Source organism: Triturus cristatus, chromosome 11, assembly GCF_964204655.1.
Source record: "Triturus cristatus chromosome 11, aTriCri1.1, whole genome shotgun sequence".
In the NCBI taxonomy this organism is placed as follows: domain Eukaryota; kingdom Metazoa; phylum Chordata; class Amphibia; order Caudata; family Salamandridae; genus Triturus; species Triturus cristatus.
Genome location: NC_140594.1, coordinates 150595146 through 150619449, shown reverse-complemented (window position 1 = coordinate 150619449; position 24304 = coordinate 150595146). Strand labels below are relative to the sequence as shown.

The 24304-nt window shown below is 45.2% G+C and overlaps 1 protein-coding gene across 3 annotated transcripts in view; it reads right to left on the bottom strand.

Annotated features, from left to right (window-relative positions):
- The window catches only part of MPHOSPH9 (M-phase phosphoprotein 9), a 493866-nt gene that overhangs the window by 393203 nt on the left and 76359 nt on the right, over positions 1 to 24304 (bottom strand). For 2 of the 3 annotated variants that reach the window (XM_085635804.1, XM_085635806.1), the window contains exons 2-3: positions 13781 to 14032; positions 6646 to 6787 (exon numbers count right to left, since the gene is read on the bottom strand). In XM_085635804.1, coding sequence (XP_085491930.1) covers positions 6646 to 6787; positions 13781 to 13854 — 216 coding nt within the window. In that variant the 5' untranslated portion in view covers positions 13855 to 14032. The remainder of the gene's footprint in view (positions 1 to 6645; positions 6788 to 13780; positions 14033 to 24304) is intronic. The other variant, XM_085635805.1, reaches the window with a different exon arrangement.

Sequence of the window (24304 nt, the reverse complement as noted above, 5' to 3'; positions counted from 1 at the left end):
TCCCATAGGTGAACACAGGAGGCCGTATCAGCCCCTCCTGCCTCACCCTAGGAGAAGGAGCAGGACCCCAGGGATTAGTAACCCCTGCTGCTACTTGGCCCTGTAAGGCCGTCATGTCCTGCCGTAGACTAAGGTTTTCTGCGTGAATATTTGCAAGCATAGCTGCTATGTCCTGCAGGGATATATCGGAATCGCTCATGTCGTCCGGGCGAGATGTTAATACTGGGGCTTCGGATTCTGTCAGGTTCCCCACAAGGTACCTGTTACCTGTGGAGAGATCTCGCAGAGACGACAGGAGCCACTACCCCTACGCCCACCTTACCCTACTCTGGAACGGTGACAAACTAGGAGTAAGATGGGAGAAGGGATGGCAGCCAATCAAGGACCAGGTTACCCAAAGGTGGAAGGTGGGACGTCCCTCAGTGTGGATGGACACCAGCTGTTCAGGAAGACAAGGGCACACTGGTTACTACACCAGTAATACGCTGACCCCCATTCAACAACATACATTCGTGAGGGGAATGAGGACTACCTCTAGAGGGAAGGTCGCTTAACCAGGAAGGAAAGAGATGCCTGGCAAATGGGAGCGCTCCTGCGCTCAAGAAAGCAAATGTAAAACCAAGAAGAAGCGCTCCTGCGCTGTGATCCAGGCAAACCAAGAAGAAGCGCTCCTGCGCCAAGACAAAGTACGGACAAACCAAGAAGAAGCGCTCCTGCGCTATGACACAGTACAGACAAACCAAGAAGAAGCGCTCCTGCGCTATGACACAGTACAAAAGAAAGAGGTATCCGTCTTGAGGCAAGGCAAACTGCAGGAAGAGCAATGTCACATACCTTACCTCCAGCGCGGTGACTGGGCGAAAGTACCTTCCGGCGTTTCAGCACGACGTGGAGGTCTTGAGGATAGTTATGCGCCCCAGCGCAGAGACGCGGAGAAAGGAGCACCACCAGTTATGCGCCCCAGCGCAGAGACGCGGAGAAAGGAGCACCACCAGTTATGTGCCCCAGCGCAGAGACGCGGAGAAAGGAGCACCACCAAAATCCTTTTCAGTGCGGCGTGGCTGTTCCGTACGAAGAGTGCCCGGAATGGGCTTCAGGGTAGCAGGCGACGTCTCTGGACGATTACTCCGGCAGGGGCAGCGGCAGACACGATCCCAGCGGAATCGGCACAGCAATCAGGATCCGAAGCGCCGGCCCGGGGGAATCGCCGCTTCTGATACGCGGATTCCCCCGGAAGCGCTGATGACGTTTGCGGTGATTCCCAGGAAGACTAGACCGCTAGCGGCCAAGTCCGGAAGTGAGGGGTTTGTTCCGTCACGGAACACAGACATACACTCACGCGACCTAGAGGGATACCAGGGGCAGAAGAGGCAGACCATGACATGTACGAGAGGATGTGCTACAATCATGCGCACATTCTATTTCTTCTCACTGATAATGATGTGTGGAACATGGTGATATTAACACCAGTATATTTTAATTTATTCAACTGGTAATCAGGATATAACGAGTTTGTACTTTGTCTGTCTTGTCTCCCCTCTTTCCTTTCCAACCGATGGAGTGATTTTGACGACAAAGGTCTCGTTTATAAGGAGCAGCTATCTGCCCTTATCACGAATTAGTATAGGGAAATTCTCTTACTATTCTAATTCCCAGGGGGCCCACGCCCTGAAGAAAGTCCAAGCACCCTTTATGGGGAAGCAAGGGACAGAAGTAGGTTGGCAATAGGGTCCTAGGACCATAATATCCCAAGAAATCCCTAACTTATTGTTTTTATTATCAGTGTCAGACCCAAGAATAAAGGGAAACTGGGGTCTGACATTGATTCTTAAATCTTTATCCCCCTGGCCAAAAAAGATCTCAGTAAGTGCTCCCTGAAAAATGGTCAAGCCCACCCTGACTTTTAGGCGTTGGGGTGTCCCGATGATGAAGCATGACACCACTAGAGTGTGTGAGGGAATATAATAACAAAAGGACGTGCTTCCTTCCCCACGCATAGGTGGTGTTAAATACTTCAAATAGGGCATATCATCTATCCACCATCAGCATACTGTTCCAGTTAGCCACATCTTCTATTGGCAGACTGGTTAATCAAGGGAGTACTAATAGTGACGCAGTGGTAACCCCCGGGAGGGTGTACTCCCTCACAGAGTTCGTCTCGGCCCCTCACCAAACAAGGAACCTCGCTTTCCTTGCAAGGTATGCGATTCATATAAATAGTAAATCCCTGTTTAGTCGCAGTAATGGAATAATATGAGAAGCTATGTATATTTTGTGAGTTCTAACTGTCAATGTGTGCTATAAGATTTACATTTTTTACTTTTTTGTTGTAATAAAATTTCAGGATTGTACTGTGTGATAGTAGTCATTCATTATCATTTCTCACTAGCTCAGCAAGACTACTGACACGGGGAACAGATTGAACAAAATGTCACTGGAAAGAAGGAACCGGTGAGAAAACGGGGTTTATGCTGCAGTACCCTCACACTTTTTGCCTGGCTTTTGGTGCAACTTTGACTGTAGAGTACTGGGTCTCTGCTGTCCAGGTTCCCAGTACCAGTGTTCTACCCTAAACACTATTCCACAATTGGCGCTTCAGGTCCCCTATAAGTCCCTAGTAAATGGTACCTGTGTACCTAGGGCATTGGGACTGAAAAGGGTTGCCTAAGGACCCCTCACCTAAGCCATGCAGATTGCCACAGTAGCATGCATGGCCTGGTGCAGACAAAATCAATGTGAAAAGACACCCCTGCACCCGAAGCCCCTGTGCCTTGGTGAGCTGAACTGATAGTGCCCCTATGACCCCATATATCTCGACTTACCTCTGCTGTTGTTGGTCTCCCTTCTGCAACCTCCGGTGCGACACCTGCAGCCTGTTTGTCCCGAAGCAAGTTCTCCATTGACAAGCACTGGGTGCCTGACGCTGTGTTTGCACCTTGCACTCGGCTGCCCCTGTGCCGCTGGTGGTGTATGTTTGGTGCTGCTTTGTGCCCCCCCGTGCTTGTTCTAACCCCTAAAGCTTAGCCCCTGCAACAGATTTATCTACCTGCAAGCAGTGTGGCTTCAAGCACCCCCATTCTTTATTGAAACGCATTGGGCCAAACTCCGATTTTGACCTGTGAGCCCGACCGCCCGTGTACCGCTGGTGGTGTAGTTTTGGTACTTACCTGACCCTTGCCCCTTGCTGACCTTTGGTCCCGAAGACTCAAACTGCAAGTCAGATACTTACCTGTATAGCCTCATTATTGTTTTCCTCCATATGATAACATTGAACTGTTTAAAAATTGCACTCTCGACCTTTGAAATTGAAAAGTATTTGTATTTAAAAATGTACTTCCCTTATTGTGGAGATCTTAAAATAAAACACAAACAAAGCTTATTTTTATAAAATTGGTGTGGATATCCTTTTTGAGTCGTATCTCCCTTATGAGGAACAGATTACCCAAGTGGTAACGACTACTAAGTCTGGATACCCATCCGATCCCTGCCCTCCTAAAGTCTTTCATATGTTCACAGAAACAATTAGCGAGCAACTCACAACAGTATTTTCGGAAATAATACTGTCAGGTCTGTTTCCAGAGGCTTGGCAAACAGCCTCAGTTCGGCCTCTACTATAAAAAAAAAAAACAATCTCTAACCCACTGAACCGGGTAGCTGATCCGGCTGATCTCAAGAATCCCCTTCTACTCCAAGGTGTTGGAGAAACTACAACCTTTATTTCGGATGGAGATCTTTTAGACCATTCGCAATATGGGTTTAGAGGAGGCCATGGAGCAGAGACAGCTCTGGTGATGGCAGTGGAGGAACTTAGAAGAACATTGGATGAGGGAAGGAAAGCCGCCTTGATTTTGTTAGATCTATCGGCGGCCTTCGATACGGTCAACCATGGAATCCTAATTGGTAGACTAGAAGAGCTGGGATTCCAAGATACCGCCATTACTCTACTGTCATCATATCTAACCAACAGAACGTTTGTTGTAGAAATGGATGGACTAGCTTCCAAATCCTTCAAACTGCCATGTGGGGTGCCTCAGGGTTCTCACTGAGCCCCACCCTTTTTAATATTTATGTGGCCCCTCTAGCAGCAATTATCAGGCAATGTGACTTCTCGGTTGTCTCCTACGCCGATGACACGCAGGTGGTGGTATCGGTGTTAAATAATATTGAGGAGACAGCAGACTGTTTTAATACCTGCATGTCACAGATCAATACTTGGATGCAGAAAAACTGCCTCAAATTAAATGGCAAAAAAACAGAGGTGTTGATACTAGGGTCAAAGACCTCCTTTTGGTCCCCAAGATTGTGGCCGGTGATCTGGGTGACTGTCCAACTCCTGTCACAAAGGTCAGGAACCTAAGGGAAATATTTGATGAAAAACTGACATTTGAATGTCAAATTTATAAGCTTGCCTCCACTTTTTGGGGCATTCTAAAAATGATTAGGAAGATCCGTCCTTTCATCCCCTTGGACGCACTAAAAACAGTGGTCACAGCCCTAGCTTTATCACGACTGGACTACGGCAATACATTATATGTGGGACTTCAATCACAGCTCCTACTTAGACTTCAACGAATGCAGAATGCAGCGGCAAGAATGATTCTGGATACTCCCAAATACGAGTCAGTCTCCCATCGACTGAAAGACCTCCACTGGCTTCCAGTAGGTAAAAGAATTATATTTAAGTCGCAATGCCTGGCATATAAGGCATTACAGGGAAAAGGGCCACTGTATTGGAGAATACATCTTAAGAAATACATGCCAGTTAGAAATTTAAGGTCAGCTCAGGCACAACTACTGTCAATCCCAAGGTATAAGCAAGCTCGCTGGGGGAGCAGGAGTTTCCTGTAGGGAACAGCGAAGACCTGGAATTCATTACCTATGTCGATAAAAAACAGCAAGTCACTAATGTCATTTAGAGGGCTGCTGAAAACATGGTTATTTAATAACTGAAAGGTCAGAAGTATAATTAATCTGCAAAATTCAGCATACCCGTCATTCATAGCGCCAAGACGCCCTCGGGCATACGTGCGCTCTATAAGTTTGTAAAGCAAATCAAAATCAAATCAAATCTTATTGGTCAATGTTGTGCAATAAATATCTTACACTCCTCTGTGTTCGGCTTAAGGCTGGTCGCAAATACTACCACTAATGAAACCCTTTGAGTTACTTTGGGTTTTACATGGAGCGCTGTACACTTTTGGGGAACCCCTGCACTCTGTATATGCCATACCACTAGGTGGTTATACCGTGCACAAAGCCAGCTTCCTACAGAACCGATACATGCATGAAAGGAAATAACAGCTTCACTGGGTGACAGGCATTTTAGTGTCAAAAAGCAACATTAACCCCTTTCGATGTGCAGCTGAAGTGAGGAAACTCTAAAGCAAAGATGTGCTAAGTATGTCAAGGAAGGTGGAATCCATGGCATGTTTTCAGGACAGCCACAGAAGATACACATACCCATAATTAAACGAAAAGGAATTCACATGGTCAGTATCTAGCCTGAAAATCTGGCATGATCACCCTCGCATTGATCAAACTTCATAGGGTCCTCATAATATTCTACAAAATACAGTGTCTTATCAGGGATGTGATGAGTAGAGGGAGATTCTGCGCAGCATGGGCCTAAATACGAGTGCATTGGGTTTTAGATGTAGAGAGAACACAAACGGAATTACTAACTGTGGACAATATCTCTGTATTTAAAACTCCCTATTAGGAGGTTCTGTCCCAGCAATGGGGAATAACCAGGAAAATCTGGAATTACTGGGTTCTAATCAACATGTGTATGTCCTATTCCGAGGACTATTCTGCTCCCATTTATCACTCAGGATGCTCCACCCATCGTGGAGGAAGGGGTCGAGCTGAGGTGGGCCTGTGCCCTAAAACCCTGATTGACCCGCACTAGATTTTACTGGCAGTTAAAATGGGTGTGATCTCATCACACCCAGTAATGCCGGGTGCAAAAACAAACTAGGAACTTTTGATTGGACCGAGCAGCATTTCACCTCTACGCCAAATCTATAATCAGGTTCTATACGGGCTACTAATAATATTAATAATATTTTTTTTTACTTAGCATTTCAAGGTTTTACCATTCTGTAGCCCTGGAAATACATTTTACTATTATCCAACTCAACACTACTCAATTTATAGATGGTTGTGCTGGGTTTCAAAATGTTGACCTATGTTACACACAGTTTTCAGCAGAAAACTCTTAACTCCCCGAGCTGGCTTACCAGCAACAGACTTGTGATGCTTGACAAATAGAATGACGTAACCAATATGTTATACAATGTCTTTGCTGGATTTTTTTGATTTTTTTTAATAGGTTTTTGACATTTTGCGTAATACAGTATGGACATGTACAGTGGTAAGAGCAGCCACAAAATTGTGGTAAAAGGTCACAATCTATCACAAATATGGTTAGATATCAAAGCGTCCACCGGCTTCGAACAGATACACTTTTGAAGAAGCATCTGTTTGACCAGTATCATTGAATACAATTAACAGTCATATACAGGAAATTCGGTTTAGCCATCTTAGCTGGATTTGTTATCTTTATTAGAGACAAAAAGTTTCCTGTCACATTCAGTTGAATCAAGCACACCCTTTGCATAGTATTGATGAGAATACAATACGTACCTCACAGTTCCTCCAGATTTCAGAGTCACTCCTTCCGCTCTTCTGCATATCTTGCATGAAGGTGGTAAGCAGTTCCACCGACCCAGGCAACGAAGGTGAGGATGCATCGCCCGAGGCACACTGTAATCCATGTGTGTCATTTCTAGAGAAAATTGAGCACAAAGTACAAAACAGGCATTTGGCAGCATAGTATGCATTTAAAGTGAAGACATGCTGTGCTAGTGTCATCGGGGAAAAGAATTATGAGAAGAAACAAAAAGAAGAGTTTGGAAAAGCATAGCACAGGCCCAAGACAGCACCAACAATAGGAAAGCATTGGCAGAGCTAGAAAGCAGGTGGTCTGAAGAGTAGGGGTAAGTAGGGAATGGGCAACGTGGACAGGGATGGAAATGCTGCATCGAAACCTACGATTCACTCAACGGCATTGATTTGCTTCCTCAGTCATCCCTAAAGAACAGAACTGAGAGGCAACAAATCTAAGCATCATTTTAACACAAGCAAATCCAATAGTTTTCGCCTATGCAAGCTCTTTCAGCTTGGTGAATTTTCTTTTTTTTTTAAGACATCTTGCGCAAAGTCAACGAAAAAAGCGCGATGGTGCAGCAGTGTCATAGCACTTTTTTTTTTTATAACCAAATTTGATTAGGGTTACAGTTTGTGGCAGCATCCACCGACTTTCAAGAAACATCACTTTTCGTATCAGCCCATAACATGGAATATTCACACTGGTAGGTAGGGGTGGGCGAAATTTGCGTAGTGGCGCTACGCAAAGCTCAGCGAAGTGGTAAAAAATCTCCGAAAGCATGCAGAGTTCCACGAACACACGGAATTGCTTGCTCTGCCTGTTCCCGCTGCTTTTTTCCTGTTTGTGAACGCTGTGTGCGTGTTCGGGGGGGGGGGGGGGAATTGTAATCTACATTTATGTAATATGTGAATACTTCTGGTGTGACTAAAGCTGGTACACGAACACTATGCATCTATACTCTTGTGATTCGCATGCAAGGTATGCATGCTTAAGCCTACTTGAGCACCTGAAAAGGTTTATGAATCAGCCACTTACATTCACGTCTTGACAGAATTGAGGGTACACTCCCAGTCCACCAGGGCACCATTCCCAGGGGGATTGAAGCTCTCCTAGGAAAGCCACCCATTGGTGGCGTAGTTTTATTAAATTTGGGTATTTATAAAGTGTGCAAAGGTTGGTCGCACACTGCTCGTCACACCAGCAAGTTGCCCCAAAGGACTGTGGTAAATGTAGTGGCGATGGCGGGTACGCCTATGCCACGATGTATAAAGAACAGTATGTGTTGCGTTAGCCATCCCTGGACACGTGTTTCGAGGTAGTTGCCTCTCGTCAGCAGGGAGCAGGTCAGTGTAAAGGGGTGCCGTGTGGACTGCCAAAATGTAATTAAAACAGGTCAAGTACCTCTCATGGCGCGCAGGTGCAGATCCAAGGCTCGCCAGCCCGTTGGCTCAAGGGAGCCATAATAAATTGTGCAAAGGTTGGTCGCACACTGCTCGTCACACCAGCAAGTTGCCCCAAAGGACTGTGGTAAATGTAGTGGCGACGGCGGGTACGCCTATGCCGCGATGTATAAAGAACAGTATGTGTTGCGTTAGCCATCCCTGGACACGTGTTTATAAAGTGTAAACCTAACCCCAGGAGGCAGTGAACCACCATACCTACCGAAAGAGTATGCAGGCAGCATCTGAAGACATGCAGCTACGTTTACAATGTGAAGTGAGGGCAGTGAGTGCGAAGGGATCAAAGACAGCAGCACAGGAGAGAGGTAGTGTGGAAAGGTGGACACTATAGAACGGTAAGAATATTGTGAAGAGGGGATTTGTAGACCTTTCCTGGACAGCAGCCGTGAAGATCAGGTCTGAGATGCATAGAAAGGTGGCTCCAGGGTCCTGGTCCAGAGAGAGAGAGAGAAAGCCGGATGGAATTGAATTGATCATCTGTGATATACCCATTGGATCGTTCATCCTTTAGAAGGGTTGCTACATTGTTCCATATCATTAGGGGGCCACGTTCCCAGACTACACTTTCATTTGACAACCTAATGCATTCGGGGAGTTGTAGACTTGGTTTACTCAACACAATGATTTGTAGCAGAAAAATCCAGGAAGAGAAAATAGTGATCGGAAGAAATGTAGCGAGATAGCAACGCTATCCCTTAAAAACCGGACACATGACATCGTTCTAGCATGCAGCAATATGATAAACTGAATTTGCGTATCAGCAGACCATACAATAGGAAATAGATTAGTAAACATATTAACAATATAAGCAATAGAGAAAAAGTAAACATAAGTTCTAGATAACAGATTCCAAGCCCCATTATTCATGTGTGAAACCATCAGCCATTCATTGGATTTCAGTGTGTAGCAATATCTAAATCACGCTTACTACCCATGTGTGGGGCGCTGAAGCTCTCGCCTATATAGGCAGCAGGCAAGTTGCCCTCTAGGGCTTGAGGTTTTGCTTTTCGTATATGATCAGAAATCCCATCATGCAACTGGCTGAAGGAGTCACACATGCATTCTTTTGTGTGTCCATGAACAAGTACACAATTGAATACATTGGACTTGGGGTGGGGGGGGAGAGGCAAAGAGGGAGGGAGTCATTTTCAGTTGGTGAAGACTGTGACCCCAGCATAAAGTACAATGGAGGGAGAAGGTCAGCAATTGTTCAGGCTAGGTGTTGCAGGTGTGGGTCAGAGGAAAGTAGGTAGATCCTGATAAGATCTTGGGAGCAGTCTGATTTGGTGGCATCTAGTGCTGTGATGACTGTGGCCTTCTAGTCAGCCATGTACCAGCCCCAGTGGGAGGGAGAGCTACTCCAGAACTGGTTTAGAGTGACCACTGGAATGGGGCTGTGAGCATCTTCTTTAACATTAAAGTGTCAAACCATGCTTAAAATTCCCATCAAGCTTAACAGGTACTGGTGTATAACATATATCATCTAGTTTCTGAAAAGCTCAGCTTAGACTTTAGCACACTTCTTTCTCTGCGTTTGTTGGGGGTACAGAGGCTGTCTAAAACTGGATTTTAATGTTAGATGTGGGAGGACACATGGATTACCATAGTTCACTCTCCACACACACACACACACACACACACACCTTGCCCTGAGAGCCCAAGTTTAGTGTGACCGAAGACTTTGGCCATCTTGACAATGCACAAAGTGGGTAGGCTTAGCACCGGCAACCTTTACTCCATTGGTTAGGGTGTCCCCTGGGGTCATCCCATCCACTAGCGTGTGCCAGGTATCAATGCGGTACCTCTGGGCACCCACTTCAGAACACTCCTGGACCTGTGGAAGATCAGACAAGGATTGAACCTGCTGTCCGAGACCTGAGAAGAGCCCAGAAGACTGGTCTGCTCTTCCTCTCGTAGCCATGACAATGAAGTGGTCTCCAAGGGTCATAATGTTGACCTCCTGTTCAAGAGACAGGGATACAACAAGCTCCAAGAGGTATTCCCTGCAACTGCCCAACTTATCAGTGGAAAATGGGGTGGATTGGGAATTATGGGCCTATTACAAGACTGTTTGTGTCGCGTTTGCACCACGAAATGTGGTACATGCGTGATACAGAGCTTAAGTGAGATTTCTGAAGCCATGCAAGGCCACTTTGCGTAGCCCTGAGTGGCCCCATAAATCTGGAGTATTGCAACGTAGCGCAAATTGCTGTGTTGCTTTACTCGGTCCTGGGAAGGAGTTCCATAGGTGTAGCGTGGGTGTTCCCACACAACTCCTATGGTTTTTGACACATTACCAGACTTACCACAACTGGTAGACCTGGGAATGTGCCAAAAAGATACGGCTTCCCAGGAGAGGCGTAATGAGGAGAAATATCTTTATTTATCCTGGGTACTTCCTCTTTCTATGTGTAGCCTCTCAGTATTGTTTTTGTGCAAGAAAGTGCCCCTTCCTGCACAAAAACAATCCTGCATGCAATATAGTCACACTTGCACTATGGTGCAAGGGTGCCTGCATTGGTGCTAGGCAGCCAAAAGGGCGCCAGTGCGGGGAAAAAGACAGGAATGCGCCGTATTGCCCTAAATACGGTGCATTCCTACCCTTTCTCTGTCACGCCCCTTAAAGTAAAGTCAGAAGGTAAACTCCTTGTTAGTGTCTCTGACTCGCGGCTTCATTGCGGTCAGTGTCAAATTGCGCGTAGGTCCTGTTCTACCACGACCACTGACTATAATTGCACTTGAGGCTTTCTGGCATTATTTTTACTTAAAACTTAACAAATTCATATCTCTGGTCCACTTATTTGATTTTTGTAATTTTGGTGTCATTTTGTTTATGAACCTTAGCTCTATTCTTCTAATTCGTTTTGGGAATTTTATTGTTATACATATGAACCTTTTTGCTGTTTTTGATACTGCATAAATATTTCACACATTTCCTCAAAACCGGTCTCCTCTGTTTGTGCCATGGCTAGCAGAGGGTAGAGCAAAGGTTTAGTAAGTGAATCGCCCTGATAAGGATTGCGAATATTACTTGAGGTTGGTAGCTACCAATAATCCAATTTTTTCAAGTAGGTGAGTAAACTAATCTGACCATGGGGTCTGTGGTTGACACTATGGTCACATATTATCCTTACTTGTCCATTCAGCCTTTCATCTTTTCAAGGCTGATCAAATGTGTACTGTTGAATTGGGTAACAAATACCCATTAGTCTTCATCAGATAGAGGACTGATCCTGTTTGAACCAAGTGACTCTTAAGAGGCGATTCTCGTTTGTTACGGATTGTGCCCCACTCTGATAATCTTTCAGTGACATGTAAGTGAATCTGAACCAGCTACAAGTTTTTCTGAAGTAAATATGCCATGTGACTCATTACTTGTATTTATTGACCTTTACAGGTGAAAGCTTATTTAGTATGGGATAGGACTCCAGTTTGTTCACAATTCAGAAATAATACATACAGGTGGTTTCAGTGCTGCCCATGTCATGTGTAACGCCTTCAGCCACTATGGACTTTAGGCAGCAGCACACTGCTATCTGGGATCTGTGGTCTTGCCTTTTTCGTTTAAGTATAGACTTCTTCATCTCAGTATGTGAAGTGCTTTTTACTAATAAGCCAGAACAGATTGCTGACTTAGCACTTGCCATGTGGCCACTAAGCAGACACGTAACTGATTGTTCACCAAGCCATAACAACCTTTCACATGGAGATTAGGGAGAGGTAGGCATGCCTGCCATGAAATATAAATAATGCTGTTAGCAAGAAAAAGCAAATAAGTGTTACGCAAATGGACATGATTACTAAAATTATACACAAATTGCAACTTTGAGCACGGTAAGTACCATCCAGGGTAAGGACGCGATTTAATTCCTTCTTAGCACATAAAAACAAATACACAGTGAAGAGATTAGATCTAGGCCACTGAGAATTGGTTCTCCAAAGTTCAAGCCATGCAAACCTTTTTTTTTTTTTTTTTTTTTTAAGATAAAACGCCCAATGGGAGTGGAAAATTAATTTACTCGCCACGTGGGTCAAATTAAAAAGTCAAAGCACCTGACCTCAATAAATCTTTCTCTCCATATCAAATGGGTAAGGAGAGATGTCAAGGCCAGAGTTTGCTTTTTAGACCTCGACCGTACACCAGTAGTGGTGTCTGGAGCAGTACACAATGTTCTTGATGAAGACTCCAGCCCGGAACAGAAATCAAGAGAAGCGTTCTGGATACAAAACCCCAGAGCTGAACACAAAATTCAATATGCACCTAATCAGTAATGTGTACGCTTGGCAGCTGTAAAACACATTTTCAGTTGTGACTTATCGCTGCATTTCTCTGCACCCAAGCACTCCACTTGAGCTTCCAGGAGAATTGTCATGCTGTTTATCCCATTTGAAGTCATTGATATAAGGACTCAAATATGCTAAAAGGCAAGAGAAGCTTGTACGGTCGCTGTCTAACAGTTCTGTGTACTGGGGGAATCTTGCATTACTGCAATCCATGATGTACCTGCTCTATTTTGTGTGAGAGAAGCTGAAATTACTGCAGTGGCAACGGGTTTAGGCGGTGCATTACTAGCAGCTTTGCAGAGAGGCTTTGAGCACATAAACCTCTGTACATGAGCAAGTAAACCCAAAAAGTAAATATGGGCAGGGGGAAACCGTAACCCATGCTGCTGGACTGATATCACTGCAGCTGGTGGCTTTGTTTCCCAAAGCGATCTAGTCAGCCTAGCCCCTAAAGTATACCACTATGAGCGCTGCGGTGGAGCCCGCATACACCACACGGCACCAGATGGATAGGATTCATTGTCTGTGCAGATTTCCGATTGACCCTTTGGTCACCAAAGCCTTAACATGGCCAACTAAGAGCAATATCCTGGAAGAGCAATCCAAGGTTTTGTAAAGATAGACGCATTCTGCCAGGAAGGGAAGGGGTGGGATTCACCCAGAGAAATTTGCTCTAATGTGGGTCCTTGATCTACTCATCACTGGTTCACTGCTGAACCTACGCAAACTGGACAGGATTCACAACTTATCCAGAAGAGAGGTATGGGAGGAGAGTACAACACTAGCAAGGGGAATGGATTTAAAACAGAGCCACCTAATCAGCTCATAATTGATCATGGAGTGAGGGAGGCAGACGTATCTGGACAATCTTTCTCTGTCACAAGCAAGTTTAGTAAATTCTTAGAAGGGAATGAAGCAGGAGATGGGTAGGAGCTAGTCATGGAGATAAGCAACTACAGGGTGATTGGTATCCCTCCTTTCCTTTCACCAGTCAATGCAATAAACGTGTGGAGAAGACAGTGTAACAGGCAGTGTTAATCATGGACAGAGACAGGCATATTATGATAATCTTCGGCTCTTCTACAGAGAGAAACCACACTGAAGTCTTAAATGAAGACTGAAAATCATGTGAACGGTTTAAGGTTTAAGCTGCTGCCAGCTGCACATTTGATTTCAAAAACTGCATACAAAGAAATCTACTAAAGCAGATGCTCTTACATACAAAAACAACCTGTAAGAACATAAACCAATCACTAAAATAATATCTTTTTAACAGAGTGGGGTAGATAATTACTTGGAATGCAGATTTAGATAACAAGCATTTTCCAATAATTACTTAAGTAAACAACTTCAGCTATAGCTTTACCTTTCAGCTGTATCTATATGTTCTGCTGAAGCGTGGTGATGTTTAGAGGATTTCATGGAGTCTGCGTCCTCCATTTTGATCAACGACTGCTCTTGATGGTGAAACTTTGAAGAAAATGATCACGTTCGCCTATTTCCAAATCAGCCTGCTGAGAAGAAAGGGGGTCCCTTTCATCTGCATTTCCTTGTTCTCTACGTGCTTGTTATGTCTCCAACATCAGGAAATGTGCATGCCTTGAATATCCAACCACTTCTGAAACAAGATGACAGTTTTAACTAAATTAAAGTTCTGAAGTAATTAAATACAGAAGCCGAGTGTAGGAAAGTCCCCCTTTTGACATGGTTACCCCTTACTTTTTGGCTGGTATCTGATGCAACTTTGACTGAAAGTGTGTTGGGTTCCTGATAACGAGGTCCCCAGCAACAGTGTTCTTTCCCAAAACTGTACCAGTGTTCCACAATTGACCCCACTTTAGGCTCCATATAGGCCCTTGGTAAATTGTGCCCCTGGTACCGAGGGCATTGGGACTAAAGAAGTTCCCTAAGGACTGCAGCATGAATTGTGCCACCCTAAGGGTCTCCTCACAAAGCTCATGCAAACTGACACTGCAGCCTGCATGTCTTTGTGCAGAGAAAAACAAAAAGCCGACATGGCACCCATTCCAGAGTGCCATGCCGGCGAAACACTACATGTGGTATATGTAAGTCACCCAAACAGCAGGCCTTACAGCTATAGGCAGGGTGCACTATACAGATGTGTGGGTATATCTGCATGAGTCAATGTGTCCCTGTGAGATCTAAGTTCACCCTTAGATACCACAAGTGCACAGGGAAGTCATACCGAGTACATGGGCTGGACACTTGCTGCTACGAGTTTCCCAGCTACATGATGGCTTCACTGTAACACGAGATGTTTGGTACCAAACATCTCATCTTAGTAAACCCAGACTGATGCCAGTGTTTGATTTAGTAAGAAATGCACCCAGAGGGCACCTTAGGTGCCCCCTGAAAACCTGATCTCGACCAGCCAGCCACCATTGACAAGTTTCTGATCTCCTGAGGCGAGAGCCTTCACTCTTGGAGGCCAGGAACACAGCCTGCTCTGGGCGGACGTGTTTACACCTCCTCCACACAGGATCTGCATTCCAGGGCGGGAAGCTTCAACAGAGCTGCCGCCTTTGTTATGCGACCCAGGCCTCTCCAGATAATAAAGATGCCCACCCCCTGTCCCGACTCCACTTTTGGCTGCAGGACAGGCAGGAAAATGCTGTTTGATTAGGAGGTGTGCCCACATCAGGATAGCACCACCCGTAAGGTAAACTAAATGATGGGGACCCCACTTTTCAGATTCCTCGATCTTGTTTTGGGTGGAATTAGCATTCATGGGTCAGGTTTATGACCACTACCCACAGGAAGTGGGCATATAGAAGGTGTAGACACCCAAAACTTAGGCAGCCCATTGGCTACTACCTGTCACTCCCCGTAAAAGCCCCTTAATCGAGTATTTAGGTGGCACCCCTGAAGTCAAGAACTCTGATTCGATGGATCAAGAGAAGGAGGAGGAAGGAGAGTATCTGCCTGGCGAGAACAGCAGACATTTTGGGCATGAAACCGTGCCTGCTCAGAACTTTCTCGACAATCGCAACAGAGTGACTCGTCCTGCAAGCTGCAGATCTACCAAAGCCATGGGTAGCATGCCAGCACTTCCAAAATTGCCTACAGTCTCCCTTGGAGTAGAGGGGCTACTCCCCTGCAGTCCGCAGGCACCGAAAAGCAGAGTCCGGTCAACCGCCTTGCGGCTCCCCGACCCGACCGACACCGCAGACAACCAGGAGAAAGTACTCATGCTCTGGAAAATCAGAGCTGTCTCCCCACTGAGTGTGAAGACGCTAGGACCAACAAGAGCCATGCAGCACTAATCCCCGTGGTGCCAGATGTCCTGCACCAAACAGCAACAGTTTGAGTTCAATCCGTATTCCCACTGCACCATGACCAAGAAGCTGCCGAGGGGTGTCAAGATCACTGAGACACTTCATGAGTGGCCCAGCTGTCCCAATTTTGCCCCTGCCAGCTGTTTGTCTCTAACCGCAAGGAGCACATTTGCTCATCCAGCTCAAAGGTGAACCCCTGAAACCGACTGCACTTATCTTTATGCATACATGCTTTGTTTCCCCATGAGACTGCATAGTGCATAAAGGCAAACAACTTTGACCAGTGTATTTACTTGTGAATATTGCTATCAAAAACAGTACTCACATTTGAACGAATTTCTTAGTTTTATAATACATATAAAAAGAAGTGTTATTTTTCTAGTTAGATCTCTGATTTATTCTTTGGGTATGTGTCTCATTTATTGCCTTTGTGATTACAACAAGTGCTTTGCACTACCGTCTGATAAGCCTAACTGCTCACCAACACTACCACAAAAGAGAGCGTTAGTATTATCTACTTTAGCCTCTGTACGTCAATTGGGGACCCACTGGACTCTCCACAGAGTGTACTTGTTTTTAATGCACTGTATACTGAGCCAACTTCCTACAAAACCAGCAAAACCATTCAATTAAATGCTATATTAACTTTTTCTTCTATAAAGGAATTCTGTATTTGTTTCACGCAACAATTATATGGATAAAAACATCAATATGAACATATATTTGTCCAAAGTACCTAAACTACAAAAGTTGTTACTTACATTTTAGGAGCACATTTCCTCTCCTTAAATGAAACATTGTGTTCAAGATGTATTAAAGGAGATGATGGGATAGAAAAATCCCTCACATGGTGATGGATGTGCACCCCTGTCCTGAGTGCCCCAACTTTAATGATGTATGTATGCCCGATGCCGATTTTTGTTGTAATGCGTTAACATCGATCATGTGTGTGCGCCTTGACATAGTCCTGTCTCATGGACTGCATGTCTTTTTGGACCAGCAGGGTTGCCCAAAGTGCTACCCTCATAGTGGTGAAAGGCGACTGCCTTTCACAGGAGTTAAGCAGCACGAGCGCGGTGGTAGTAGAATCCTGTATAGTGATTGATCAAAGGTGAACAGTTGTTTTTAGCTGTGTCACTGGAGTGAGGCCTACAAGCTCACTTATTCAAAGTTCCACTGCTGTGTGCTTAACTCGCATGTGGCTTTCGTTGGTTTGGTGTGTACCATTGTGCAGTGCGTGTGTGTTATACATGGGCTGGGTGTTTATGTGCCTGTGAATGGTACAATACAGAAACTGTGCAGTGCTGTGGAGGGTGTGTATGTTATATGCATGTGGTGGGTGTATGTGTGCCTGTAAATGGTATAATGCATACAATATTCTGGGTTACATTTTGGGAGACATGACTAACTGGAGAAACATGAGGAGGTAGAGCAATCCCCCCAGACATATTTGTTGATTGCTGTATTCCTGTAAGCTGGGTGAGATACCCCGGAGGAAGGGAGAGACAGGCTCTTTGGTACACTCTAAAGGGTACTCTTTGATTCAGCGAGTGGTCACTAGGAAGGGGCATGGGCAAATCTCAGGAAGGAGATGGGTCTGATATGAGAAGCATATAGAATAGGGCTGAGACCCTGGAGTAACCTTTTAAAACACATATCACTGTGGCTGTGATCCAGATGTGAACCTCTAGTCACTCCCATGGTCTGTGTTGGGGGGCTATCAGATTTGGAGCTGCTCCTGTTATGACAGACTGCTTTTTTGAGGATGGGCAAGGCAGAAGAGAGAGTACTTCAAAAGGAAGCAGATCCCCAGCATCAATTTAAAAGCCTCAGACTCTAAATCACATTTGGTGTCTGGAAAGGAACTATAAGAAGGAGAGCTCGAGGCCTCCAAAACGGTCAACTGTCAAGCAGCCAGTCAGGCTACACGAGGAGAAGATCTGCAAGACTTCTGCCTGAGACCAGGACTGGGGGCCAAGGCCTGCCAGTCTCCCAGGTGGGTGAGGAGACATCACCCAAGGAAACCAAGACCACCTGCCCTGGAGCACCAGTGCCAGCCTGCTTGCCAAGACCAATGTGCTCTTTGAAGAAAAGGAGAGCAATGGGGGGGGCTTCAGTCGAGTGGGGGGGATTATGAATATGGTGTTGCTGTAGCCCTTATATGGGCATCCTATCTACAGTTTAACCCAGAGGTAAAACTCTACTTTTCTGTGCCTCTCTATTCAATTAGATATACACAGTCACGGTTAAAGTGTTTTTCTCCTACCACCAAGTGTTAATAAAAGAACCAAAATACCCTTAACAACTGCAAACAAAATTATTAATTTATTTCTCAAAGTGTCCAGTTACATTCAATGTAGTTGCAAAAATCTATCTTCTTTCGAGGGGGAGAGATATAGTAGTGTGATTTATTTTGTAGTATGGGCCCGTCAACCCATTATGGTCTTATTATCAGTGGCCTTTTTTCAAACCCATGCGCAGAACCACAAATTTAGCAGTAATTAATGCAACCCCTGCAATTTTCTGCATGTGAATTTTGGTAGGTCAAACAGGAGTGTTGAAAATTAAAGGTGGTAAATACCTATACATGTAGATTTTGGTAGGGAAAGTATTAAAATCCACGTCATTCCCCATTTAGATGGGAAAAAACTTGGTAGCAGATAGTTATCAGCCACAATAAATACTAATTCCCATGGTATCAGTTTTTGTAGTTGCCAATAAGTAACTTACATCTATAAGAATGTACAGTCAGCATAAGAATCTTCTGTTGCCACAAGTGAATGCTGTTAATGATTCTTCTATATTAAAAACTGATGGTTGGTATCCATTCTATGTCATAGTAAGACCATTTAATAGGGTCTATTAATTTGATTAAATCTCGTTTTTATTAGCCTTCATCTGTGGAACTCAAAATAAGAAAGTGGCGACATGCTGCGGACGACACGTGGTGAGGCAGGCAAACAGGTGAACCCTGATGCTGTAAAGATCTTCCACGAAGACAATTATTTTTTTTAATGCATTTAGAAAAGGTGTAGGGGTAGCAAGTGCCATGAGAGAATAATGCACGAGTGTCAAAGAACTGAATCGAAACACAAATTTCACTGACTTTACAGTGCTTTAAAGTGAAGGGGGCAAATCCAGTAGGAAGCTATCGAGATGACCAGGTGCTACTTTTGGTAACTGATGCGATGCGGGAGACGGAAGCGTCCAACATGTCATAGTGCATGATGATGCAAGTTACAAGTCTGAAAGGTAGAATGCATAGTGTGCTTGTCAAACTAGAAAACCAAAAGTGTCAGACATTTTGGAATGGATTTGAAATTTCGTTTAGGATCAACATTTAGTAATGTGGGAGTAAGCTGATCGGATTGGAAGCAAATTTTAGTCAAGCACTGGCAAAGTCAATAGGTCATGCCTATGCGAGAGCTACTGGCTTTGGTAATGTGTTTTAGCCATGTTGTACACCAGTGTAGCTGCTGCTCCGCATGGCTAAATGTTAGTGGAGGGGTTAGGGTGGGGTAGATTGGAGTGGGGTAGATTGAGGTAGAGTGGAATGGTGTTGAGTGGAGTGGAGCAGATTGTTGTAGAGTGGAGTGGGGGTAGAGTGGGCTAGAATGGAGTGGGGTCGATTAGAATAGATGGTAGTGGGTGGAGTGGGGGAGTTGGGTAGATTAACGTTGTAGATTGGAGTGGGGTAGATTGAATTGGGGTAGATTGGGGTGGAGTGGGGTCAATTAGATTTGGGTAGATTGGAGTGGGGCAGAGTGGAGTTGGGTAGATTAGGTGGATTATATTAGGGTAGAATGGAAAGGGGTTAGATTTGGGTAGTTTGGAGTGGGGTAGAGTGGGAAAGATTGGGGTGGGGATAGATTGGAGTGATGTGGTGTGGTAGATTGGAGTTGGATGAAGTGGAGTAGATTGGGGTGGAGTAGAGTGTGGTAGATTGGAGTGGAGTGGGGTAGAGTGGAGGGGGATCTATTGGGGTAGAGTGGAGTAGATTGGGGCAGAGTGGAGTGCAGTGGATTGGATAGCTTGGAGTGGGGTAGACTGGAGTGGAGTAGATCGGAGTGGAGTGGAGTGGAGTCAGGATGTTGAGGCGCGCCGAGAATGGACCCGGGTTCCAATCCCCTGGTCCAAGGTCGGCAGCTCCGCCCGTCCTCTCTCCTTGCATGCAGTGGAGGCTGACGGAGTAAGTGATTTGCCCAGAGTCAGGATGTTGAGGCGACGCCGAGAATGGAACCAGGTTCCAATCCCCAGGTCCAAGGTCGGCAGCTCCGCCCGTCCTCCCTCCTTGCAGGCAGAGGAGGCTGACGGAGTAAGTGATTTGCCCAGAATCACAGGATGTTGAGCTGCCGCTGAGACTGCAGCTGGGCTCCAATCCCCAGGTCCGTAGCTCTGGCCAGCCTCTCGCCTTGCTGGCAGCATGCATGCAGTGGAGGGTGGCGGAGGCGCTGACGGGCCGAGGAAGTCTCAGAGCAGCGCGATCTGGCTCTTTCCTAAAGACATTTGGAAGAGCTAAGTTGCTCACACTACGTTGTGGTGCACATTTTTAAGTAGAAAATAAAGGGTAAGGCCATTAATCCCTGGTGCTCCAGGCATCAACATGTTGTCATAACATGCATCAACCAACAACTGAAAACATGGAAAGTAAGTAAGCTCAAACGAACACGGTCCTAAACAAAGGGTCTCGGACTGTCCGCGTCAGTGGGTGGCATTGTTAGATGTTACCAGTGCGGTGGAGGGAGCTGCAACCACAGACATCCGCTCAACACACACAGCCTATTTCCACCACCTGGGCGCCTTACTTGTTGCTTCAGGGTATCTACTCGTCACTTGACTTTTGTTTATCATAATGCCACATCCTGCCATTTACCCAGAAGGAACCTACCATGCTGTACTGTCACAGGCCAGTGTCCGGATACGGTGTGTCTGTCCGTGTCAGGGTGTCTTAATGTGTGTATGCATGATGTGTGAGAGATGGAGTATGGAAGCGGGTGAAAAGAAGAAACACCTAAAAGTACTGAGACATCCATTTAAAAATGTTAGTTGTGTGACATGGCTAAGCCGATGCACTTCTGTAGGAATGGTTAATTCTCTGCCATTTTCAAGGAGTAGGTTTATTTACGGACGTTTAGTGATGGAGACTTACCCCAAAATTCTTCTATAATGTCAAATAAGTGCACACATCCTCTCAGCTATGATGATGGGCAAAGAACAGACAACATGCACCAACAGGCGGAAACATACACAGAAGCGCGCGCACACAAGCAAATAAAACACACAAATGCAGAATTATGCACATACCCACACAAACTCAAAAGGCCAGACACACACACAACCACTGAAACACACACAATCGAGGATATATCCCTAACAATGGGGCACTGCGCGGTTCCAACCATAAAAGCAAAGCGCCTAAAATTCCACAGTAATTGTAACTACATAACCATGAAGCACGCCACACCCCTAAGAGCCTCCGATTCGCATCGAAACTGCGTCAGAAATTACATCAGGTACGCACAGTAACTCATATTGCATGTGGATAAAACACAGTTGAATCATTAACCACAAATACAAGAATAATTACAAAGGCCATTAATTGATTGATTCTTTACATGCACCAGGCAGTGGAGAACGAGATCCGTTTATTCATACGCACCTATAAACGCAGTCTTAGCCAGCACTCTTTGCATTCTGGTACATGTAGTCTAGACTGAATTATAGCAAACCTACTAGAGGTGGGAGAGCCACTGAAGGCTCCAGCCAGATGTGCTCCAGCTTGGAAACTCCAGCCAAAAAAAACGAGACAGGTAACTACGTGGCTTCTGTCACGCACCGCCTTACATCAATCGCCGTTTTCTAGAAGGTGTTCTAATATAAGCTTGATTTAACATAATGCGCATTCATTTAACAGTGTCCTGATATACCTGCTCAGAGAATTAAGATGCAGTATTAAAATTGGATGCAAAATGGGAATGTACCCATCTAGCGGCTGAATTACACAAGCAGAACACTGGGGTTCAATCCTAGCTTCCTCGCTTGACCAAATTGTCCGATTCTAGGCAATTTATTTTACTGTTTCTTCTTTTCCTTTCATTCCATTCGAAAGCACCTTGAAATACATCCTTCAGTATGTACCCGACGAAAGCAGAGGAGTTTTTTTTTCCCTTGACCAGTAGGGGATATTTTATTTCCTGTCACAAGCTTTGGCAATTTATGGTCCACTTTAAAAAAACATATATATTTTTTTTATTGATTTTAAATGATAACATAGTCATTGAAGCAATGCGCACCATAAGTACAATAACTGAACATAGCTATCCACATCAACAGCAGTGACTGAGTCATACAGGAAAAAGCCCACAACATCTTTTAGCCAATGTAACTTCTGTTCCCCACCCAATTCATTTACCAATGGTTTTTCAGCATTCCCACCCTCTAGAGTACACATACAATAATATGCATCTTATCTGTGCCTTCATACATGCTCTCGCTATTCCATTAGGTTACTTTCTAATACATGCCTTATAATCTTCTTCAGTTACACCCTGTGTTTGTAGCGGACTTATCAGCACAATTTACCTCCAGAGTTGTGATCCTCTTATATGCCTTCAAGGGAGATTTGTGCCATCTCATAACTATGGTATAAGCTCCAAAAGTTTTTAGGGCGACTTTGGGGGAAAGCAGATGAGTTTAAATATACTTTAAAGTTGTTCCATCTGGAGAACGAATCCATGCCACTAGACCCAATTCTTGTGGGAGACTCCGGATTTTTGAAGCCCAAGACTGCTTTATTTTGGCTGCAACCCACCTGAAATTGCCGCTGCTGCATTAGAAGTCATGGGGGAAATACATTGTCCCGATTATTTTTGAAAAATCTTCTACTTTCCTCTTCTAAAATGTTAGTATGTACGTATCAACCTATGCTACAAAGAGTACACGTGAGAACTGACTCCCACATGGTTGGCTAACTGCATCATAAAAGGCGGGGAAGGACGTGGCTGTTTTAAAGTCCATGTTTAGAAACTATCACTTCTATTAAATGCCACTCAATGGAGTGATACAATCTAATGCTCTAAGAGAAACGCCTCTACGTGTTAAACACACTAGTTTTAATGAGTCTTTATCTTATGTTTGTTGCACAATTTAAATGCTAAATAGGTTGTCAGCTTCATTCGTGTTCGGGTTGTTATACCGAAGACAGGCCCTTGGTTCGGCTCCCCCTGTGAATATGCTGGCTCACCCACTTCTACGGACTACAACCACCGAAACGCATTTGGAAAGTTGAGGGCTTTGTCAGCTACTCACGTAGCACAACTTAAGATCAGTAAAAACGAACATCGAGACGAGAACGAAGCTTGGTTGCGTCATGATTTGAATGAAGCTTTCATGCACCTTCTCAACACTGGCCGAGCCTGATAAACCACAAATAGCCAAGTTGGTATCCCGAGAAAAATAGTTAATCTCAAAGAGTCAGGTCTGCGTCTTACACGTGTTCTAGCCATATTGCTGAGGCGTCGATATGAGCCGTTGATGTACTTGTTGCGCTTAAGGCCTTTGATGAGTTTTTTAGGTCTCGCCTAGGCAGCGCGCATGCGCTGCGCTAGGAGGGCCTTTAGCCATCTGTCTGCTCCTTTTTAAGCACACTCGTGCTTGTGCTGGCATCCACCTTGCGGGAGCGAGCAGAGGCACGCGTGGTTATTGAAAACATATGGCTTACGCGCCGCCACTGCTCGCTCCCGCAACGCAGATGCCAGCACGAGTGCATTTGCCTGCTCCTTCGTGGCTGCGAGGCTGCGCCACGCTCCCTCACGCTTATTCATTATTTTCATGTGCCGTCAAGAACTTCTTTCAATAGTCCACTTCTCATTATTTTTTTTCACCTCCCACGGGTTTCTGAAATCCTTTTCTGTCTCTTCCCAGCTGCTCTCCATGCATACCTCCTCACTTTCACCCTCCTTCAAGCTCCCTATTCCTTCACAGCAGCGTGCTCAGTCTGTTAGGAAAGGATTCCTCGGGCGCTGCCTCCACCCCTCAGTGATTGGCCTTTCTGCTAACAAGCGGTTTATGTGTTAAACTGAAGCACACCTCTTAAGTGCCGGGTTGCATGTCTCCCTGGCAGTGTGTGCTTCTAGTCCGCACTCTGATTCTCGGAGCAGGAACAGCGCCAAAAATGTCACCGGAGCTCGGCTCCCTGGGAACTCCTTTCCCGGCTTTGCCAAGCCCAGCACGGGATCTTTGTTAAAGTTAATGTCCTTTAAACGGTGCTGATGTGAGGCTTATTCCAGCAGTGTGCTGCATTGACGTGTAATGCCGAAACATTACTGCCTTTAAAGTGTACTCCGAATAAACAACTCGCTTTATGCCTTTCTTTAACATCTTTGTAAAGCAAAAGCCCGAAGCGCTTCCGACTTTTGCAAACTGACCCAGGGTACCCAGTTTGGTCAGGAGAGAAGCCAGGATTGCACCACGGGTGTTCCTGTTCCCATTCCAGGGTGGGCAAACTAACCCCAAGCTCACACCTCTTCAAGGATATTTCAAGATGCCATGTGAGATGCGGTGTCAAATTCTAAGTGTCTCAGACACCCCCCAGT